Genomic DNA, 23,488 nt, shown 5'->3' with positions numbered 1-23,488 from the left:
TGAATGGTGAGATGTTTGATGCGTTGTCCGTTGTCGAGGACGATGCATGGAGACGGATCCGCAGTGTCCTCTCACCTTCCTTTACCTCTGGACGACTGAAAGAGGTAGAACCATCCCTCCATCTCTCCCTTTCTGCTTTATCAATTTGTTATAAACTCTATAGCTTGTTATAAACTCTTTCCTAACTCAGTATAGCTTGTTATAAACTAACTCATTATAGCTTGTTATAAACTCTTTACTAACTCTTTATAGCTTGTTATAAACTAACTCATTATAGCTTGTTATAAACTAACTCATTATAGCTTGTTATAAACTAACTCATTATAGCTTGTTATAAACTAACTCATTATAGCTTGTTATAAACTCTTTACTAACTCTTTATAGCTTGTTATAAACTAACTCATTATAGCTTGTTATAAACTAACTCATTATAGCTTGTCATAAACTAACTCATTATAGCTTGTTATAAACTAACTCATTATAGCTTGTTATAAACTAACTCATTATAGCTTGTTATAAACTAACTCATTATAGCTTGTTATAAACTAACTCATTATAGCTTGTTAGAAACTAACTCATTATAGCTTGTTATAAACTAACTCATTATAGCTTGTTATAAACTAACTCATTATCGCTTGTTATGAACTCAAACCTAAATCAAATCAAATTGTATTAGTCACTAACACATATTTAGCAGTTATGTGTGTAGTGAAATGTTTCTGTTCCTGGCTCCTACAGCAGTAATATCAAACAAGACACAACAATACACACAAGTCTAAAAGTAAAATAATGGAATTAAGAAATATAGAAATATTAGGATGAGCAACGTCGAAGTCTGGAGTATAAAATGACAGTTGAAGTCGGAAGTTTACAGACACTTAGGTCGGTTAGGACAAACTAGTTTTTACTATAGTTCTGACAAGTCGGTTAGGACATATACTTAGGTTGGAGTCAATAAAACTCGTTTTTCAACCACTCCACAAATGTCTTGTTAACAAACTATAGTTCTGACAAGTCGGTTAGGACATACACTTAGGTTGGAGTCAATTAAACTCGTTTTTCAACCACTCCACAAATGTCTTGTTAACAAACTATAGTTCTGACAAGTCGGTTAGGACATACACTTAGGTTGGAGTCAATTAAACTCGTTTTTCAACCACTCCACAAATGTCTTGTTAACAAACTATAGTTCTGACAAGTCGGTTAGGACATACACTTAGGTTGGAGTCAATTAAACTCGTTTTTCAACCACTCCACAAATGTCTTGTTAACAAACTATAGTTCTGACAAGTCGGTTAGGACATACACTTAGGTTGGAGTCAATTAAACTCGTTTTTCAACCACTCCACAAATGTCTTGTTAACAAACTATAGTTCTGACAAGTCGGTTAGGACAGACACTTAGGTTGGAGTCAATTAAACTCGTTTTTCAACCACTCCACAAATGTCTTGTTAACAAACTATAGTTCTGACAAGTCGGTTAGGACATACACTTAGGTTGGAGTCAATTAAACTCGTTTTTCAACCACTCCACAAATGTCTTGTTACCAAACTATAGTTCTGACAAGTCGGTTAGGACATACAGTGCCTTGCGAAAGCGCTTTTAACGGACCTCTGAGACTATCACAGTGCAGGTGCATTTATACGGAGACTTGATTACACACAGGTGGATTGTATTTATCATCATTAGTCATTTAGGTCAACATTGGATCATTCAGAGATCCTCACTGAACTTCTGGAGAGAGTTTGCTGCACTGAAAGTAAAGGGGCTGAATAATTTTGCACGCCCAATTTTCAGTTTTTGATTTGTTAAAAAAGTTTGAAATATCCAATAAATGTTGTTCCACTTCATGATTGTGTCCCACTTGTTGTTGATTCTTCACAAAAAAATACAGTTTTATATCTTTATGTTTGAAGCCTGAAATGTGGCAAAAGGTCGCAAAGTTCAAGGGGGCCGAATACTTTCGCAAGGCACTGTATACTTTGTGCATGACACAAGTCATTTTTCCAACAATTGTTTACAGACAGATTATTTCACTTATAATTTACTGTATCACAATTCCAGTGGGTCAGAAGTTTACATACACTAAGTTGGCTGTGCCTTTAAACAGCTTGGAAAATTCCAGAAAAAGAATGTCATGGCTTTAGAAGCTTCTGATAGGCTAATTGATATAATTTGAGTCAATTGGAGGTGTACCTGTGGATGTATTTCAAGGCCTACCTTCAAACTCAGTGTCTCTTCGCTTGACATCATGGGAAAATCAGAAGAAATCAGCCAAGACGTCAGAAAAGAAATGTAGCCCTCCAAAAGTCTGATTCATCCTTGGAAGCAATTTCCAAACACCTGAAGGTACCACATCTGTACAAACGATAGTACACAAGTATAAACACCATGGGACCACGCAGCCGTCATACCGCTCAGGAAGGCGACGCGTTCGGTCTCCTAGAGATGTACGTACGTTGGTGCGAAAAGTGCAAATCAATCCCAGAACAACAGCAAAGGACCTTGTGAAGATGCTGGAGGAAACAGGTACAAAAGTATCTATATCCACAGTAAAACGAGTCCTATATCGACATAACCTGAAAGGCCACTCAGCAAGGAAGAAGCCACTGCTCCAAAACCGCCATATAAAAGCTAGACTACGGTTTGCAACTGCACATGGGGACAAAGATAGTACTTTTTGCAGCAGGGACTGGTGCACTTCACAAAATAGATGGATTCATGAAGAACGAAATTTATGTGTATATATTAAAGCAACATCTCAAGACATCAGTCAGGAAGTTAAAGCTTGATCACAAATGGGTCTTCCAAATGGACAATGACCCCAAGCATACTTCCAAAAATGTGGCAAAATGGCTTAAGGACAACAAAGTCAAGGTATTGGAGTGGCCATCACAAAGCCCTGACCTCAATCCCATAGAAAATGTGTGGGCAGAACTGAAAAAGCGTGTGCGAGCAAGGAGGCCTACAAACCTGATTCAGTTACATCAGCTCTGTCAGGAGGAATGGGCCAGAATTCACCCAACTTATTGTGGGACGCTTGTGGAAGGCTACCCGAAACGTTTGACCCAAGTTAAACAATTTAAAGGCAATGCTACCAAATACTAATTGAGCATATGTAAACTTCTGACCCACTGGGAATGTGGAAGAAAGAAGTAAAAGCTGAAATAAATCATTATCTCTACTATTATTCTGACATTTCATATTCTTAAAATGAAGTGGTGATTCTAACTGACATAAAACAGGGGAATTTGTACTAGGATTAAGTGTGAAGAATTGTGAAAAACTGAGTTTAAATGTATTTGGATAAGGTGCATGTAAACTTCCCACTTCAACTGTATATAGTAGTATGCTCTGATACATATATATATATATATGTGATGTGATGTATAGACATTATGGACAGTATGTGGCTAGACTATATAGCATATCTGTGGAATACATGGATAGAATTGTATACATGGGGCAGCAGGGTAGCCTAGTGGTTAGAGTGTAGGGGCGGCAGGGTAGCCTAGTGGTTAGAGCGTAGGGACGGCAGGTTAGCCTAGTGGTTAGAGCGTAGGGACGGCAGGTTAGCCTAGTGGTTAGAGTGTAGGGACGGCAGGTTAGCCTAGTGGTTAGAGTGTAGGGACGGCAGGTTAGCCTAGTGGTTAGAGCGTAGGGACGGCAGGTTAGCCTAGTGGTTAGAGTGTAGGGACGGCAGGTTAGCCTAGTGGTTAGAGTGTAGGGACGACAGGTTAGCCTAGTGGTTAGAGTGTAGGGACGGCAGGTTAGCCTAGTGGTTAGAGTGTAGGGACGGCAGGTTAGCCTAGTGGTTAGAGCGTAGGGACGGCAGGTTAGCCTAGTGGTTAGAGTGTAGGGACGGCAGGTTAGCCTAGTGGTTATAGCGTAGGGACGGCAGGTTAGCCTAGTGGTTAGAGTGTAGGGACGGCAGGGTATCCTAGTGGTGAGAGCATTGGACTAGTAACCGGAAGGTTGCAAGTTCAAATCCCCGAGCTGACAAGGTACAAATCTGTCATTCTGCCCCTGAACAGGCAGTTGAAGTTCCTAGGCTGTCATTGAAAAATAAATATACAGCAATAGCTGAATAGGATGAGCCTTGACTAGAAACAATACATCCTGTCAGAAAGACCCATTGACTTTCAACATTTTGTTACATTAAATAAAATTCTAAAATGTATTAAATTATAATTTTGATGATGATGACAAAGCAAAAAACGTTTTTAAGAAATGTTTGCAAATTTATTAAAAAACAAAAAACAGATACCTTATTAACATAACTATTCCTCTGAAACATGACCCGTTTGACCACCTACTTCCTGTTAAACCTGGATGTCAGCAGCACTTATGTGAAAGACATGACCACCTACTTCCTGCTTGACCCAGATGTCAGTAGCACTAATGTGAAAGACATGACAACCTACTTCCTGCTTGACCCAGATGTCTGTAGCACTAATGTGAAAGACATGACCACCTACTTCCTGCTTGACCCAGTTGTCAACAACAATAATGTGAAACACTGTTCGACTGACAACCTGAGCTTGCAGGCGCCCGGCCCTGTCACAAGGAGTCACTGGAGCACGATAAGACAAGGTCCCGGACGGCGCTGGGACAATTGTGTGCGTTCCTATGGGGTTCCCGGTCACGGTCGGTTGTGACACAGCCTGGGATCGAACACCAGGCTGTATTGTCGCTCTGCAGTGCTATTGACCACTGCACCACCCAGGACCCAGATCTTCTTCATATAGTACTAGAATTACATGCTGATGGCTTTCACTTCTCTTCACAAAGATGTCATTCTTATTTGGGTCTGAATTAATAACTGCTATAGTCTACCACCATCTGAATGGTTATGGGTCTGAATTAATAACTGCTATAGTCTACCACCATCTGAATGGTTATGGGTCTGAATTAATAACTGCTATAGTCTACCACCATCCGAATGGTTATGGGTCTGAATTAATAACTGCTATAGTCTATCACCATCCGAATGGTTATGGGTCTGAATGGTTAGGTTATGGGTCTGAATTAATAACTGCTATAGTCTACCACCATCCGAATGGTTATGGGTCTGAATTAATAACTGCTATAGTCTACCACCATCTGAATGGTTATGGGTCTGAATTAATAACTGCTATAGTCTACGACCATCTGAATGGTTATGGGTCTGAATTAATAACTGCTATAGTCTACCCCCATCTGAATGGTTATGGGTCTGAATGGTTATGGGTCTGAATGGTTATGGGTTGGGTTGGCAATGGTTGCATATCCTGGGATGAAACGGCGATAACATCCCGTTATCCATAAGAAGGCCCGAACATCCCGCTTTGTCTGGGGTCGAGGCCAGTCCCGAATTGCCCTGGTCTTCTCTGCCTGTGGGCGTATTTTCCCATTCCCCACGGTGTATCCCGGGTATTTCGCTTCGGACAGACCCAGGCAGCATTTTTTGTGATTGGCCGTCAACCCTGTAGCTTTCAGGCTCACGAGCACCGCCCGTAGTCGCAGGAGGTGACTGTCCCAGTCCTCGCTGTGGATGACCACATCGTCTATGTATGCCGCTGAATACTCTTGATGGGGCTGTAGAATGGCATCCATGAGGTGTTGGAAAGTTGTCGCAGTACCATGCTGTCCGAAGGGCATCCTCACATACTGGGCGATCCTCCAGAGCACAGACACTTGCCAATATCCCTTCATCAAATCCTGGGTGGTGATGAACTTGGCCTTTCCTAAGCGCTCCAAGAGTTCATCCACGCGGGGCATGGGATACACGTCGAATGTAGAGATGGCGTTCACCCTCCTAAAGTCGAATGTCATACTACCACCGGGTTTGGGGATCAGGACTATGGGACTGGACCACTCACTCGTCGATGGCTCGATCACACCCATCCTCAGCATCTCCCTTTACCTCGTTCTTAGCGATGACTCGGCGGGCCTCAGGATTCCTCTAAGGCCGGATATGCCGGGTTCAGTGTGGATATGGTGAAACAGGACATCTGTTTTTGAGAACACCCTGCCGTATTGCATAATCAGCGTGTCAAGCCATCTCGACTGCTCCGGCAGGAGAGTTCGGCCACGGCGCACCTGTGGTAAGGCCTCTTTTTTTTCCATTGCCCTCCAGGGCCATCAAAGCCACCTCCTCCTCTCTTCTTCAACAGGTTTATGTGATAGAGTTGGACCTTCTTTCTCCTGTCAGGTTGCTTGATGAGGTAATTGACCGGTGAGACCCTTTCCGCTACCTCGTAGGGGCCCCCTCCACTACGCTAGCAAGCGGTGTTCAGACGTGGGCACGAGCACCATCACTTTCTCTCATGGGGTGTCGCTGACTTATCGTATGCCCGGCCTTGGGTCCGTTGCGTCTTCTCCATATGCTCCTTTAATATGGGCCTTTAATATGGGCCAGACTGCCGACAGGCGGTCTCTCATTAGGGTAACGTGTTCCATCGTGGACCGGAATGGGCATGGTTGGGCCTCCCAGGTCTCCTTGACTAAATCGAGGATCCCTCGACAGGGCCTGCAGTAGAGCAATTCAAATGGGGAAAACCCAGTGTACTTCTCACAGGGCAAACATTAAGTAGAGGGAGAAGCATGTCCCAGATTGTCCCATCTCTGGACATCACTCTTCTCAACATGCTTTTAATCGTTTTTGTTCAGGCGTTCGCACAAACCGTCTGTCTGTGGGTGGAATGTGCTTGTGCGTATCTGTTGAACCTGGTATAACCGACACAAGTCCTTCATCAACCGGGACATGAACGGGGTTCCCTGATCGGTTAGGATTGTCTTGGGAAGGCCCATCCGAGAGAACATCATGAACAATTCCTTGGAGATTCCCTTTGACGACAAGTTACGAAAGGGTATGGCCTCTGGGAACTTGGTAGCTACGACAACTAGGATGTACTCGTGTCCTCTGGCAGATTTTTGGGAGGGGTCCCACGAGGTCCATAGCTATGCGTTCAAAGGGGGGTCTCTATGATGGGGAGAGGAATCAAAGGGTTACGTAGGTGTGGCCGTGGGGCTGTACGTTGACATTGATCACACGTCCTACAATACCTGGCCACATCCCAGGTGACACGGGGCCAATAGAACCTCAGGTGTTGCCGTGGGGCTGTACGCTGATATTGATCACACGTCCTACAATACCTGGCCACATCCCAGGTGACACGGGGCCAATAGAACCTCAGGTGTTGCCGTGGGGCTGTACGCTGATATTGATCACACGTCCTACAATACCTGGCCACATCTCGGGTGACACGGGGCCAATAGAACCTCAGGTGTTGCGGCGGGGCTGTACGCTGACATTGATCACACGTCCTACATTACCTGGCCACATCTCGGGTGACACAGGGCCAATAGAACCTCTGCATGATTCTGTCGATAGTTTTATCCCGTGCCAGGTGTCCTCCTAAGACGTGGGAATGTGCCAGCTGTAGGACAGTATCCCTGTATGGTCTAGGCACCATTAATAATTCCTGTTTTTCCCCCTTCGTTGCCTGATTGCATAGTAGGGAAGAGAGGGCTCACCTGATCCGTCAACGTTCCTCCCGTCGATCACCTTCACCTTCCTCATGGCATCCCGTAGGTCTGGGTCTCTATGCTGAGAGGTGCCGAACTGTCCCATTCATTCTTGGGACAGGTCGACCTCGGTAGAGGGGTGTGGAGGTTGTTCCCCATCCCCGCCAGGAGTGCCGAGGAGAATCCTTTCCATGTTCCCTCCTCGGATGGGGCTTCAAATGTATCGCTTAGCCCCTGGTTGCTCCTTCCTTCCTGGTCGTAGATAACCCTTCGCAGGTGTCTTCACCGGTGGTTTCCTGGAATAGCTGTCGGAGACGTTGGGTCGCTATTTCTTCCTCTGCTCCAGAGGACGAGGTCGAGGCTACGTTTCCTTGTAGGGCTACTACCTCGAGCTTGGATTTGTTTAGCGTTCATGTCCCCCTTCGGTGGCCCGGCTCTTGCCGTGTGATAGAGAGACCTGATCCCCTTTTTCCTGTGTGTAACGTCATCTGCTGAAGCTCCTTATATAGGGGGCAGTCTCTCCCAGTCAATAATGTGCCGAAGCTCCTTATATGGCGGGCAGTCTCTCCCAGTCAGTAATGTGCCGAAGCTCCTTATATAGGGGGCAGTCTCTCCCAGTCAATAATGTGCTGAAGCTCCTTATATAGGGGGCAGTCTCTCCCAGTCAATAATGTGCCGAAGCTCCTTATATAGGGGGCAGTCTCTCCCAGTCAATAATGGCACCTTCAGCTGGGGTACTTTCCCTGCCTTGACTGTACACCTTCCTTGCGGTCTCCACCTAATGCCCGCATTCTCCACAATATATATATATATATATATATATATATATATATATATATATATATATATATATATATATATATATGTTTGGTATCATAAAGCAGCACTCTGTTAACCTCTCTCTCTCTCTCTCTGTCTCTATCTCTGTCTATGTTTCTCTCTGTCTCTCTCTGTCTCTGTCTCTGTCTCTCTCTATACATATAGATGTTTGGTATCATAAAGCAGCGCTCTGTTAACCTCTCTCTCTCTCTCTCTCTCTCTCTCTCTCTCTCTCTCTGTCTCTATTGCTCTCTGTCTCTGTCTCCCTCTGTCTTTGTTTCTCTCTGTCTCTCTCTCTGTCTCTCTCTCTCTCTCTCTGTCTCTGTCTCTGTTTCTCTCTGTCTCTCTCTCTCTCTCTCTCTGTCTCTGTCTCTCTCTATACATCTAGATGTTTGGTATCATGAAGCAGCACTCTGCTAACCTGCTGAACGGAATGAAGAAGCAGGCAGATAAAGACCAGACCATCGAAGTGAAGGAGTGAGTCCTGAACTCTGACCTCTAACCTCTAACCTCTACACCTTTCACCTTACACCCCTGAGTCTTCATTGTAATACACATACATAGATATTTAAATATTATAACATATAAATATATATATCATATACAGTGCCGTTCAAAGAATTTGGGGATCACTTAGAAATGTCCTTGTTTTTGAAAGAAAAGCACGTTTTTTTCATCATTTAAATAACGTCAAATTGATCAGAAATACAGTGTAGACATTGTTAATGTTGTAAATGACTATTGTAGCTGAAAACTTATTATTTTGTATGGAATATCTACAGAGGCTCATTATCAGCAACCATCACTCCTGTGTTCCAATGGCACGTTGTGTTAGCTAATCCAAGTTTATCATTTTAAAAGGCTAATTGATCCTTAGAAAGCCCTTCTGCAATTATGTTAGCACAGCTGAAAACCATGGCTCTGATTAAAGAAGCAATAAAACTGGCCTTCTTTAGACTAGTTGAGTATCTGGAGCATCCGCATTTGTGGGTTCAATTACAGGCTCAAAATGTCCAGAAACAAATAACTTTCTCCTGAAACTAGTCAGTCTACTCTTGTTCTGAGAAATGAAGGCTATTCCATGCGAGAAATTGCCAAAGAAACTGAAGCTCGTACAACGATGTGTACTACTCCCTTCACAGAACAGCGTAAACTGGCTCTAACCAGAATAGAAAGAGGAATGGGAGGCCCCGGTGCACAACTGAGCAAGAGGACATTAGAGTGTCTAGTTTGAGAAACTTCACCCAACTTCACCCAACTTCTGACAAGTCCTCAACTGGCAGCTTCATTAAATAGTAACCACAAAACACCAGTCTCAACATCAACAGTGAAGTGGCGACTCCTGGATGCTGGCCTTCTAGGCAGAGTTGCAAAGAAAAAGCTATATCTCAGACTGGCCAATAAAACGTAAAGATGGGCAAAAGAACACAGACACTGGACAGAGGAACTCTGCCTAGAAGGCTAGAATCCCGGAGTCTCCTCTTCACTGTTGACGTTGAGACTGGTGTTTTGCGGGTACTATTTAATGAAGCTGCCAGCTGGTCAGTAGTTTTAGTCAGTAGTTGTGTGGTCTAGAGGTGGTCAGTAGTTGTGTGGTCAGTGGTTGTGGGGATGCAGTCAATAGTTGTGTGGTCAGTACTTGTGTGGTTGTGGTCAATAGTTGTGCGGTCAGTAGTTGTGGTCAGTAGTCGTGTGGTCAATAGTTGTGTGGTCAGTAGATGTGTGGTTGTGGTCAATCGTTTTGTGGTCAGTAGTTGTGTGGTCAGTAGATGTGGTGGGTAGTTGTGTGGTCAGTAGCTGTATGGTCAGTAGTTGTGGTCGGTAGTTGTGTGGTCGGTAGTCGTGTGGTCAATAGTTGTGTGGTCAGTAGATGTGTGGTTGTGGTCAATCGTTTTGTGGTCAGTAGTTGTGTGGTCAGTAACTGTGGTCGGTAGTTGTGTGGTCAGTAGCTGTATTGTCAGTAGTTGTGGTCGGTGGTTGAGGTCGGTGGTTGTGTGGTCGGTAGTGGTGTGGTTGTGGTCAATAGTTGTGTGGTTGTGGTCAATAGTTGTGTGGTCAGTAGTTGTGTGGTCAGGACTCTGACTGGGCCACTCCAGATGGTGAATTTTCTTCTCTTGAAGCCATTCCGTTGTTGATTTACTTCACCCAACTTCACCCAACTTCTGTTAAGCTTCAATTTGCAGACAGATGGCCTTACATTCTCCTGCAAAAAGTCTTGATAAACTTAGAAATGTATTTTTCTGTTGATTACAGCAAGCTGCAAACAGCAAGCAGGCCCTGAGGCCCCAAACCGTGATGCTCTACCATACTTCACAGTTGGGATGAGGTTTTGTTGGTGTGCTGTGCCTTTAAGATCAGATTAAATTGTATAACTAATTTATGCAGAAATCCAGGTAATTCCAAAGGATTCACATACTTAGTTGTGTGGTTGCGGTCAGTAGTTGTATGGTCAGTAGTTGTGGTCAGTAGTTGTGTGGTTGTGGTCAGTAGTTGTGGTCGGTAGTTGTGTGGTTGTGGTCAGTAGTTGTGTGGTTGTGGTCAGTGATACGTTATTTTTTTTCTTCAAACTTTCTAAATTTGACTCTTGGACTTGATGTGCATTTGCAATATGAAAATTTACCGTGGAGCGCGCTTGCCATCTATTGGATTTTCGCTGTGTGACACTTGGCCATATGACGTTTGCAATAAGTTTTGAATGAAATGGCGTCCATTTGAGTGGTATTGTACATCGTGTATATGTTTCGTACGATGCCAATAAGTTCCCATTCATTTTTGTCCATTTCAGGGGGGTATTTCCTTACATGAACAAATGTTGAACTGAAACCCAACTCCTATTTACAATTCACAATTGACCATTAGTACTCTAGTACTCTAGTCCTCTCATCCTCTCAAACTCTCAAACTCTGCAATGTGTATTTATCTTCAATATATGCTTACAAAACTGAGGTCAATTTTTTTTTAATTCCCAAAATGACCAGGGGCACCCCCTATTGGATGGGCACAGGTGAGGGGTGCTCCCTACCCAACCGTGGACCCCTTGCACCCCCTAAAGGCAATTAAAACCATTTTTAAAATGTGCTCCTGGTAACCCGTTCCAATCACCAGGCGCCCAACTGTCCATTTGCAATATGTTTAATTGGGCATTTACCATCACAAATTTGACACGCTCAAAAAAACTGCAGGAATGTGAAATTGACTGGCCCGATGAACTCGGGATGGCCGGGCAGTGATTCTGGTTCCTCTCCATCGCTCGTTGGTGTTGATTTCAGATTGTCAATTTGGTGATGGTACCTAAATGTCTATCACTGTTTAGACATATTGCAAATGGACAAAAGTCAGCTAGCAAGTCACCGTCCATCCATCAATTAGATATAATTCTGACACCAAACTGATACCAACTGACACCAAACCTACTGTTTCCAACTCGTTTAAAAGCCAACTATCACATATTTCAGAGCAGACCCAATATTCACAGCTCTTTCAGTTTACACCATAATAAAGACGTAAAACACGTGGTTACGTTCTAGCTGCGGGTCCAGCTGAGGCGACCCCCGAATCCCAAGTTTTGGCTTGATATGTCATTTGAAGCATGAGCTGCAACCTTAATTGGTGCTGAAAATCCACATTTTCCGGGCATTGCTACGGGGTCCTTGAATGAGCTATCGGACAGAAACATAAGGATCCGTCTCTATGGGCCGAGGCGGTGTCAATGCACCTAGTCTTGCAACTCTGGGACTTTTCTAAATGTCGTCATTTTCGTGACGGTCAAAATTAATCGAAGTTATTGCAAATGTACAAGGCTGTTTCTCGGTCTGATAACATTCTAGAGCCACATAACTCACCGTGCACTATTGACTTGAGCTCTAGAACAGGTTTCCAAACTTTCAGAGCTCTAGGTCTGACGGTTCTTTGATTGTTTGAACAAAGGTAACTATTGCAGGCTCTGTGTGGCTGTAAGTCCCACACTGTGTCACTCCATCCTTGTTGTGTGTGTGTGAGTTTTTCTTGCAAATCTGATTGGAGAAATGACTGATTTACAGTTCATGAGGGTTGCCTAATCACACTTATGAAGTTTTGGAAAGATCTGACTGTTTCAACCCTTCGAAACATCCCTTATGACCCCAATTTAAGGCACTTCCGGTTGGCACAGGAAGCTGAAAGTAAACACATATCCTCATTGGGGTAGGCTCTTACAGAATAATCCTGAGTTTAAAGTCTTTATGTTAAGAATTGACTGATTTACAGAGGGTTGAATGATTGAGTGTTATTTCAAAAAATCACATAAAATATCAGAAATCACGAATTCCGAAACCCACTTTAACAGATTCGTCTGAACATTCCGCAACTGGATCAAAAACTTTAAAAAAATGTATATATATTTGAACATCACCAATTGTACAATGTACAATCTCTCTTAAATTATGATAGATAAATGGCTGGTTCTTTTTTCCTTACACAGTAGGTTCATGTACTTTGACGTGAAGCGGTCAAATTAGCGCTCTATTTTCGTTTTTGACCTTTAATCCCAGAAAAATGGCCTTAACACAAAATACATTGAGGCCTCTTGTTTCGGTGCTGACAGCCCAAGTTTCGTCTTCGATGTCTTTTCCGTTTAGGAGAAATGGTCATGTAGTGATTGGTGATGTTTTGTACATTTGCAATAAGAGTCCATTCGCCATCTGGTGGAATTTCCGAGAGACTTCGTTCGATGACTTCACAGAAGATCTGGCCCCGGTGCACGTCTGCAAATTTTACAAATATTCGCGAACGTCTAGTAAGGGACCGAACATTAGCAATATGGAGTTTCTCATCGATTATACAGCAAATGCCGTTAAGTGTGCCCTTTTATATGTAAGGGAGTGTATAACAGCTGCAGGGAAGTCAGGCGCTGGAGAGCAGTAATGGGTCAGTAGTTGTGTAGTTGTGATCAGTAGTTGTGTAATTCTGGTTGTGTTGCAGGTTCTTTGGGCCCTACAGTATGGACGTGGTCACCAGCACAGCCTTCAGTGTGGACATTGACTCTCTGAACAACCCTTCAGACCCCTTCGTCTCCAACGTCAAGAAGATGGTCAAGTTTGACCTTTTAAACCCACTGTTCCTCCTAGTCGGTGAGACAACACATGCACAGACACACACGGACGCAGAATTGTACTTTTTAATCATATGAAGTTGTACATCTTTCAATAAATTGTTCCTCTCCTCTCCTCCTCTTCTCCTCTCCCGCCCCTCCTCTCCTCTCCCGCCTCTCCTCTGCTTTTCTCCTCTCCTCTCCTCTCCTCTCCTCTCCTCTCCTCTCCCGCCTCTCCTCTGCTTTTCTCCTCTCCTCTCCTCTCCTCTCCTCTCCTCTCCTCTCCTGTCCTCCTCTCTTCTCCTCTTCTCCTCTTCTCCTCTCATTCTCCAGTTGTGTTTCCCTTCACTGGTCCTATCTTGGAGAAGATGAAGTTTTCTATCTTCCCGACTGCGGTGACAGACTTCTTTTACGCCTCACTGATTAAGATCAAATCTGGACGTGAAACTGGGATCTCAACCGTAAACATGTTTTATATTTATATTTGATTATGTTGTTTGTTTATGTTTGTGATGGTTGTGATTGGACCAGATCCATAAGAATATGTTTGTGATGGTTGTGATTGGACAAGATCCATAAGAATATGTTTGTGTTGGTTGTGATTGGACCAGATCCATAATAATATGTTTGTGTTGTTTGTGATTGGACCAGATCCAGTGGAATCTGTTTGTGTTGGATGTGATTGGATGGATTTGACCTCATGTCTTTCTGCTTCCAGAGTCGGGTGGATTTCTTACAGCTGATGATCGACTCTCAGAAAGGCAGCGACACAAAGACAGGAGGGGAACAGACTAAAGGTACCTGCCGAACACACACCTGGAAACTAATGTTACCAACACACACCTGGAAACTATTCTCCTCTCTCTCTCTCTCTCTCTCTCTCTCTCTCTCTCTCTCTCTCTCTCCCTCTCTCCCTCCCTCCACAGGACTGACTGATCATGAGATCTTGTCTCAGGCCATGATCTTCATCTTCGCCGGCTATGAGACCAGCAGCAGTACTATGAGTTTCCTGGCCTATAACCTGGCAACCAATCCCCACGTCATGACCAAACTTCAGGAGGAGATAGATACTGTGTTCCCCAACAAGGTAACCGCCACACCATGACCAAACTGCAGGAGGAGGTAGATACTGTGTTCCCCAACAAGGTAACCCCCACACCATGACCAAACTACAGGAGGAGATAGATACTGTGTGGGTGCCAGATATGTTGAGGTCCTGATGTGTGTGTAACCCCGGTGTCAGATGGGGTGAGGTAGTAATGTGTGTGTATCCCCGGTGTCAGATGAGGTGAGGTACTGATTTGTATATAACCACGGTGCAGGCTCCAATCCAGTACGAAGCTCTGATGCAGATGGACTATTTGGACTGTGTGTTGAATGAGTCTCTGAGACTGTACCCCATCTCCCCGCGACTGGAGAGGGTCGCCAAGAAGACGGTGGAGATTAACGGCATCATCATCCCCAAAGACTGCGTTGTCCTGGTTCCCACGTGGACCCTCCACCGTGACCCAGAGATCTGGTCCGACCCTGAGGAGTTCAAACCAGAGAGGTACTGGACCGCACCGTAACCACAATCCAACCATAACACAACCATAACATAACCATAATACAACCACAATACAAACACAAGATCATTAATACATTTTGCTAACCACAACTACAGTGCATTATAATACTGTAGTGCAATGTGTTGTGTCTGAACAACAACCACAAATCAACTACAATACAATGTGTAATGTGTCTGCCCTCCCCCTGTCCAGGTTCAGTAAGGAGAACAAGGAGCCTATTGATCCGTACACGTACATGCCGTTTGGGGCGGGGCCCAGGAACTGTATCGGGATGCGCTTCGCCCTGATCATGATCAAACTGGCCATGGTCGAGATCCTCCAGAGTTTCACTTTCTCCGTCTGCGACGAGACCGAGGTGAGACGCTCACCCGAGCAGACAGAATATGACATCATCAAACATCAGTATCTGTTTCAGCATGGTCACCACCTGTTTTAACATGATCACCTCCTGTTTTAACATGGTCACCACCTGTTTTAACATGGTCGCCACCTGTTTAACATGGTCAGCACCTGTTTTAACATGGTCACCACCTGTTTTACATGGTCACCACCTGTTTTACATGGTCACCACCTGTTTTACATGGTCATCAACTGTTTTAACATGGTCAGCACCTGTTTAACATGGTCACCACCTGTTTTAACATGGTCACCGCCTGTTTAACATCGTCACCACCTGTTTTAACATGGTCACCTCCTGTTTTAACATGGTCAGCACCTGTTTTAACATGGACCTGTTTTACATGGTCACTACCTGTTTTAACATGGTCAGCACCTGTTTTAACATGGTCACCACCTGTTTTACATGGTCACCACCTGTTTTACATGGTCATCAACTGTTTTAACATGGTCACCACCTGTTTTAATGTGGTCACAACCTGTTTTATCATGGTCACCACCTGTTTTACATGGTCACCACCTGTTTTACACGGTCACCACCTGTTTTAATGTGGTCACAACCTGTTTTATCATGGTCACCACCTGTTTTATCATGGTCACCACCTGTTTTACATGGTCACCACCTGTTTTAACGTGGTCACCACCTGTTTTAATGTGGTCACAAACTGTTTTACATGGTCACCACCTGTTTTAACATGGTCACAACCTGTTTTAACATGGACCTGTTTTACATGGTCAGCACCTGTTTTAACATGGTCACCACCTGTTTTACATGGTCACTACCTGTTTTAACATGGTCAGCACCTGTTTTAACATGGTCACCACCTGTTTTACATGGTCACCACCTGTTTTACATGGTCATCAACTGTTTTAACATGGTCACCACCTGTTTTAATGTGGTCACAACCTGTTTTATCATGGTCACCACCTGTTTTACATGGTCACCACCTGTTTTACACGGTCACCACCTGTTTTAATGTGGTCACAACCTGTTTTATCATGGTCACCACCTGTTTTATCATGGTCACCACCTGTTTTACATGGTCACCACCTGTTTTAACGTGGTCACCACCTGTTTTAATGTGGTCACAAACTGTTTTACATGGTCACCACCTGTTTTAACATGGTCACAACCTGTTTTAACATGGACCTGTTTTACATGGTCAGCACCTGTTTTACATGGTCAGCACCTGTTTTAACATGTTCACCACCTGTTTTAATGTGGTCACAACCTGTTTTACATGGTCACCACCTGTTTTAACATGGTCACAACCTGTTTTAACATGGACCTGTTTTACATGGTCACCACCTGTTTTACATGGTCACCACCTGTTTTAACATGGACCTGTTTTAACATGGTCACCACCTGTTTTAACATGGTCAGCACCTGTTTTAACGTGGACCTGTTTTAACATGGTCAGCACCTGTTTTAACATGGTCCCCACCTGTTTTAACATGGTCACCACCTGTTTTAACATGGTCACAACCTGTTTTATCATGGTCACCACCTGTTTTACATGGTCACCACCTGTTTTAACATGGACCTGTTTTAACATGGTCCCCACCTGTTTTAACATGGTCACCACCTGTTTTAACATGGACCTGTTTTAACATGGTCCCCACCTGTTTTAACATGGTCAGCACCTGTTTTAACATGGACCTGTTTTACATGGTCAGCACCTGTTTTAACATGGTCACTACCTGTTTTAACATGGTCACCACCTGTTTTAACATGGTCACCACCTGTTTTAACATGGTCACAACTTGTTTAACATGGTCACCTCCTGTTTTAACATGGTCACGACCTGTTTTAACATGGACCTGTTTTACATAGTCAGCACCTGTTTTACATGGTCACCAACTGTTTTAACATGGTCACCACCTGTTTTAACATGGTCAGCACCTGTTTTAACATGTTCACCACCTGTTTTACATGGTCACCAACTGTTTTAACATGGTCAGCACCTATTTTAGGACATGGTCACCATCTGTTTAACATGGTCAGCACCTATTTTATTACATGGTCACCACCTGTTTTAACATGGTCAGCACCTGTTTTAACATGGTCACCACCTGTTTTACATGGTCACCAACTGTTTTAACATGGTCAGCACCTATTTTAGGACATGGTCACCATCTGTTTAACATGGTCAGCACCTATTTTAGTACATGGTCACCACCTGCTTTAACATGGTCAGCACCTATTTTAGTACATGATCAGCACCTGTTTTAACATGGTCACCACCTCTTTTAACATGGTCACCACCTGTTTTAGCATGGTCAGCACCTGAATAACATGGTCAGTGCTTGTTTAGCATGGTCACCATCTGTTTAACATGGTCAGCAACTATTTTAGTACATGGTCACCACCTGTTTTAACATGGTCACTACCTGTTTTAACATGGTCACCACCTGTTTTAACGTGGTCACAACCAGTTTTAACATGGTCACCACCTGTTTTAACATGGTCACCACCTGTTTTAACATGGTCAGCACCTATTTTAGTACATGGTCACCATCTGTTTTAACAGGTTTAGCACCTATTTTACGACATGGTCACCATCTGTTTAACATGGTCAGCACCTATTTTAGTACATGGTCACCACTTGTTTTAACATGGTCACGACCTGTTTAAACATGGTCACCACCTATTTTAACATGGACCTGTTTTAACATGGTCACCAACTCTTTTAACATGGTCAGTGCTTGTTTTAACATGGACCTCTTTTAACATGGAACTGTTTTAACATGGTCACCACCTGTTTTAACATGGTCACCGCCTATTTTAACATGTTCACCGCCTGTTTTAGCATGGTCAGCACCTGTTTAACATGGTCATTGCCTGTTTCAGCATGGTCACCACCTGTTTTAACATGGTCACCACCTGTTTTAACATGGTCACCACCTGTTTTAACATGGTCAGCACCTATTTCAGTACATGGTCACCACCTGTTTTAACATGGACCTGTTTTAACATGGACCTGTTTTAACATGGTCACCACCTGTTTTAACATGGTCACCACCTGTTTTAACATGGTCACCACCTATTTTAACAAGGTCACCACCTGTTTTAACATGGTCACCACCTGTTTTAACATGGACCTGTTTTAACATGGTCACCACCTGTTTTAACATGGTCACCACCTGTTTTAACATGGACCTGTTTTAACATGGTCACCACCTGTTTTAACATGGTCAGCATCTGTTGTAACATGGTCACCACCTGTTATAACATGGTCACCACCTGTTTTAACATGGTCACCACCTGTTTTAACATGGTCAGCGCCTGTTATAACATGGACCTGTTTTACATGGTCAGCACCTGTTTTAACATGGTCACCACCTGTTTTAACATGGTCAGCACCAGTTTTAATATGGTCACCTACTGTTTTCTCATGGTCAAAGCTTGTTTTATTATGGTCACAGCCTGTTTTAGCATTGTCAGCTCCTGTTTTAACATGGTCACTGCCTGTTTCAACCTGGTCACCAGCTGTGTAACATGGTCACTGCCTGTTTTAACATGGTCAGCGCCTTTTTAAAATTGTCAGCACCTGTTTTAACATGGTCGTCATCTGTTTTGACATGGACCTGTTTTAACATGGACCTGTTTTAACATGGTCACCACCTGTTTTAACATGGTCACCACCTGTTTTAGTACATGGTCACAGCCTGTTTTAACATGGTCACCACCTGTTTTAACGTGGTCACAACCAGTTTTAACATGGTCACCACCTGTTTTAACATGGTCACCACCTGTTTTAACATGGTCAGCACCTATTTTAGTACATGGTCACCATCTGTTTTAACAGGTTTAGCACCTATTTTACGACATGGTCACCATCTGTTTAACATGGTCAGCACCTATTTTAGTACATGGTCACCATCTGTTTAACATGGTCAGCACCTATTTTAGTACATGGTCACCACTTGTTTTAACATGGTCACCACCTGTTTAAACATGGTCACCACCTGTTTTAACATGGTCACCAACTCTTTTAACATGGTCAGTGCTTGTTTTAACATGGACCTCTTTTAACATGGAACTGTTTTAACATGGTCACCACCTGTTTTAACATGGTCACCACCTGTTTTAACATGGTCACCGCCTATTTTAACATGTTCACCGCCTGTTTTAGCATGGTCAGCACCTGTTTAACATGGTCATTGCCTGTTTCAGCATGGTCACCACCTGTTTTAACATGGTCACCACCTGTTTTAACATGGTCACCGCCTATTTTAACATGTTCACCGCCTGTTTTAGCATGGTCAGCACCTGTTTAACATGGTCATTGCCTGTTTCAGCATGGTCACCACCTGTTTTAACATGGTCACCACCTGTTTTAACATGGTCACCACCTGTTTTAACATGGTCAGCACCTATTTCAGTACATGGTCACCACCTGTTTTAACATGGACCTGTTTTAACTTGGACCTGTTTTAACATGGTCACCACCTGTTTTAACATGGTCACCACCTGTTTTAACATGGACCTGTTTTAACATGGTCACCACCTGTTTTAACATGATCACCACCTGTTTTAACATGGACCTGTTTTAACATGGTCACCACCTGTTTTAACATGGTCAGCATCTGTTGTAACATGGTCACCACCTGTTATAACATGGTCACCACCTGTTTTAACATGGTCACCACCTGTTTTAACATGGTCAGCGCCTGTTATAACATGGACCTGTTTTACATGGTCAGCACCAGTTTTAATATGGTCACCTACTGTTTTCTCATGGTCAAAGCTTGTTTTATTATGGTCACAGCCTGTTTTAGCATTGTCAGCTCCTGTTTTAACATGGTCACTGCCTGTTTCAACCTGGTCACCAGCTGTGTAACATGGTCACTGCCTGTTTTAACATGGTCAGCGCCTTATTAAAATTGTCAGCACCTGTTTTAACATGGACCTGTTTTAACATGGTCACCCCCTGTTTTAACATGGTCACCACCTGTTTTAGTACATGGTCACCACCTGTTTTAACATGGTCAGCACCTATTTTAGTACATGGTCACCACCTGTTTTAACATGGTCACCACCTGTTTTAACATGGTCAGTGCTTGTTTTAACATGGACCTGTTTTAACATGGAACTGCTTTAACATGGTCAGCACCTATTTTAGAACATGGTCAGCACCTGTTTTAACATGGTCAGCACCTCTTTTAACATGGTCACCACCTGTTTTAGCATGGTCAGCACCTGTTTAACATGGTCAGTGCTTGTTTAGCATGGTCACCACCTGTTTTAACATGGTCAGCACCTATTTTAGTACATGGTCAACACCTGTTTTAACATGGTCAGCACCTGTTTTAACGTGGACCTGTTTTAACATGGTCAGCACCTGTTTTAACATGGACCTGTTTTAACATGGTCCCCACCTGTTATAACATGGTCACCACCTGTTTTAACATGGTCACCACCTGTTTTAACATGGTCAGCGCCTGTTATAACATGGACCTGTTTTACATGGTCAGCACCTGTTTTAACATGGTCACCACCTGTTTTAACATGGTCAGCACCAGTTTTAATATGGTCACCTACTGTTTTCTCATGGTCAAAGCTTGTTTTATTATGGTCACAGCCTGTTTTAGCATTGTCAGCTCCTGTTTTAACATGGTCACTGCCTGTTTTAACATGGTCAGCGCCTTTTTAAAATTGTCAGCACCTGTTTTAACATGGTCATCATCTGTTTTGACATGGACCTGTTTTAACATGGACCTGTTTTAACATGGTCACCCCCTGTTTTAACATGGTCACCACCTGTTTTAGTACATGGTCACCACCTGTTTTAACATGGTCAGCACCTATTTTAGTACATGGTCACCACCTGTTTTAACATGGTCACCACCTGTTTTAACATGGTCAGTGCTTGTTTTATCATGGACCTGTTTTAACATGGAACTGCTTTAACATGGTCAGCACCTATTTTAGAACATGGTCAGCACCTGTTTTAACATGGTCAGCACCTCTTTTAACATGGTCACCACCTGTTTTAGCATGGTCAGCACCTGTTTAACATGGTCAGTGCTTGTTTAGCATGGTCACCACCTGTTTTAACATGGTCAGCACCTATTTTAGTACATGGTCAACACCTGTTTTAACATGGTCACCACCTGTTTTAACATGGTCACCACCTGTTTTAACGTGGTCACAACCTGTTTTAACATGGTTCCACCTGTTTTAACATGGTCACCACCTGTTTTAACATGGTCAGCACCTATTTTAGTACATGGTCACCATCTGTTTTAACAGGTTTAGCACCTATTTTACGACATGGTCACCATCTGTTTAACATGGTCAGCACCTATTTTAGTACATGGTCACCATCTGTTTAACATGGTCAGCACCTATTTTAGTACATGGTCACCACTTGTTTTAACATGGTCACCACCTGTTTAAACATGGTCACCACCTGTTTTAACATGGACCTGTTTTAACATGGTCACCAACTCTTTTAACATGGTCAGTGCTTGTTTTAATATGGACCTCTTTTAACATGGAACTGTTTTAACATGGTCACCACCTGTTTTAACATGGTCACCACCTGTTTTAACATGGTCACCGCCTGTTTTAACATGTTCACCACCTGTTTTAGCATGGTCAGCACCTGTTTAACATGGTCAGTGCTTGTTTAACATGGTCATTGCTTGTTTCAGCATGGTCACCACCTGTTTTAACATGGTCACCAACTGTTTTAACATGGACCTGTTTTAACATGGACCTGTTTTAACATGGTCACCACCTGTTTTAACATGGTCAGCATCTGTTGTAACATGGTCACCACCTGTTTTAACATGGTCACCACCTGTTTTAACATGGTCACCACCTGTTTTAACATGGTCAGCGCCTGTTATAACATGGACCTGTTTTACATGGTCAGCACCTGTTTTAACATGGTCACCACCTGTTTTAACATGGTCAGCACCAGTTTTAATATGGTCACCTACTGTTTTCTCATGGTCAAAGCTTGTTTTTTTATGGTCACAGCCTGTTTTAGCATTGTCAGCTCCTGTTTTAACATGGTCACTGCCTGTTTCAACCTGGTCACCAGCTGTGTAACATGGTCACTGCCTGTTTTAACATGGTCAGTGCCTTTTTAAAATTGTCAGCACCTGTTTTAACATGGTCATCATCTGTTTTAACATGGACCATTATTCTATTTAGATCCTGTTGGAGATGGACAACCAAGGTTATGTTCTGTTCTGTTATTCTCTATAGATCCCGTTGGAGCTGGACAAGCAGATTCTGTTGATTCCAAAACGACCCATCAAATTGAGTCTGGAGCCCCGTAGCAACACCTCTAGCAACACCACCACCACTCTGAACAGTCCAACGACATGAACCAAATGCAGGAGTACCCTACCCTGGAGTACTATCGATCGATCACACCATCTACCTATAACTCTTTCTACTAGTACCCTACCCTGAACACAAACAGCACCCTACCCTACCCTAAAGTACCCTACCCTAGAACACAAACAGCACCCTACCCTATCCTAAAGTACCCTACCCTACCCTAAAGTACCCTACCCTAGAGTACCCTACCCTAGAGTAGCCTACCCTAACTACAGCACCCTACCCTATCCTAGAGCACCCTACCCTGGAGGACCCTACCTTCCCTAGAGCTCCTTACCTAGAATACCCTACCCTACCCTAGAGTACCATACCCTACCCTAAAGTACCCTACCATAGAGCCCCCTACCCTGGAGGAACCTACCCTCCCCTAGAACACCAAACCCTAGAACACCCTACCCTACCCTAGAGTACCCTACCCTAGAACACCCTACCCTAGAACACCCTACCCTAGAACACCCTCCCCTCCCCTGGAGTAGCCTACCCTAAAGTAACCTAGCCTAGAGTACCCTACCCTAGAGTACCCTACCATCTCTATCTATCCTATATGAGTCTATCTATCTATCTATACTGAACAAAAATCTAAACGCAACATGGAACAATTTAAAAGATTTTTCTCTGCTACAGTTCACTTAAGGAAATGTAACAATTGAAATAAATTAATTAGGCCCTAATCTACAGATTTCACATGACTGGGCAGGGGTGCAGCCATGGCTGGGCCTGTGAGGGCATATGTCCACCCACTTGAGAGCCAAGCCGACCCACTGGGGA

At 43.6% G+C, this 23,488-nt stretch overlaps 1 protein-coding gene across 1 annotated transcript in view; it reads left to right on the top strand.

The window, feature by feature from the left end:
- Positions 1-22,788, top strand: part of LOC139424251 (cytochrome P450 3A27-like) — a 25,458-nt gene extending 2,670 nt beyond the window's left edge. The window contains exons 5-13 of the mRNA XM_071175935.1: positions 1-104; positions 8,717-8,805; positions 13,288-13,436; positions 13,730-13,857; positions 14,115-14,193; positions 14,323-14,483; positions 14,719-14,945; positions 15,157-15,319; positions 22,583-22,788. The exon at positions 1-104 is cut by the window's left edge and continues 10 nt beyond it. Of these exons, the coding sequence (XP_071032036.1) occupies positions 1-104; positions 8,717-8,805; positions 13,288-13,436; positions 13,730-13,857; positions 14,115-14,193; positions 14,323-14,483; positions 14,719-14,945; positions 15,157-15,319; positions 22,583-22,705 (1,223 nt within the window). The 3' untranslated portion in view covers positions 22,706-22,788. The remainder of the gene's footprint in view (positions 105-8,716; positions 8,806-13,287; positions 13,437-13,729; positions 13,858-14,114; positions 14,194-14,322; positions 14,484-14,718; positions 14,946-15,156; positions 15,320-22,582) is intronic.
- Positions 22,789-23,488: the final 700 nt, after the last annotated feature.

Source organism: Oncorhynchus clarkii, chromosome 13 (assembly GCF_045791955.1).
Source record: "Oncorhynchus clarkii lewisi isolate Uvic-CL-2024 chromosome 13, UVic_Ocla_1.0, whole genome shotgun sequence".
NCBI classification, from domain to species: Eukaryota; Metazoa; Chordata; class Actinopteri; order Salmoniformes; family Salmonidae; genus Oncorhynchus; species Oncorhynchus clarkii.
This window is presented reverse-complemented; position numbering and strand designations above follow the sequence as displayed.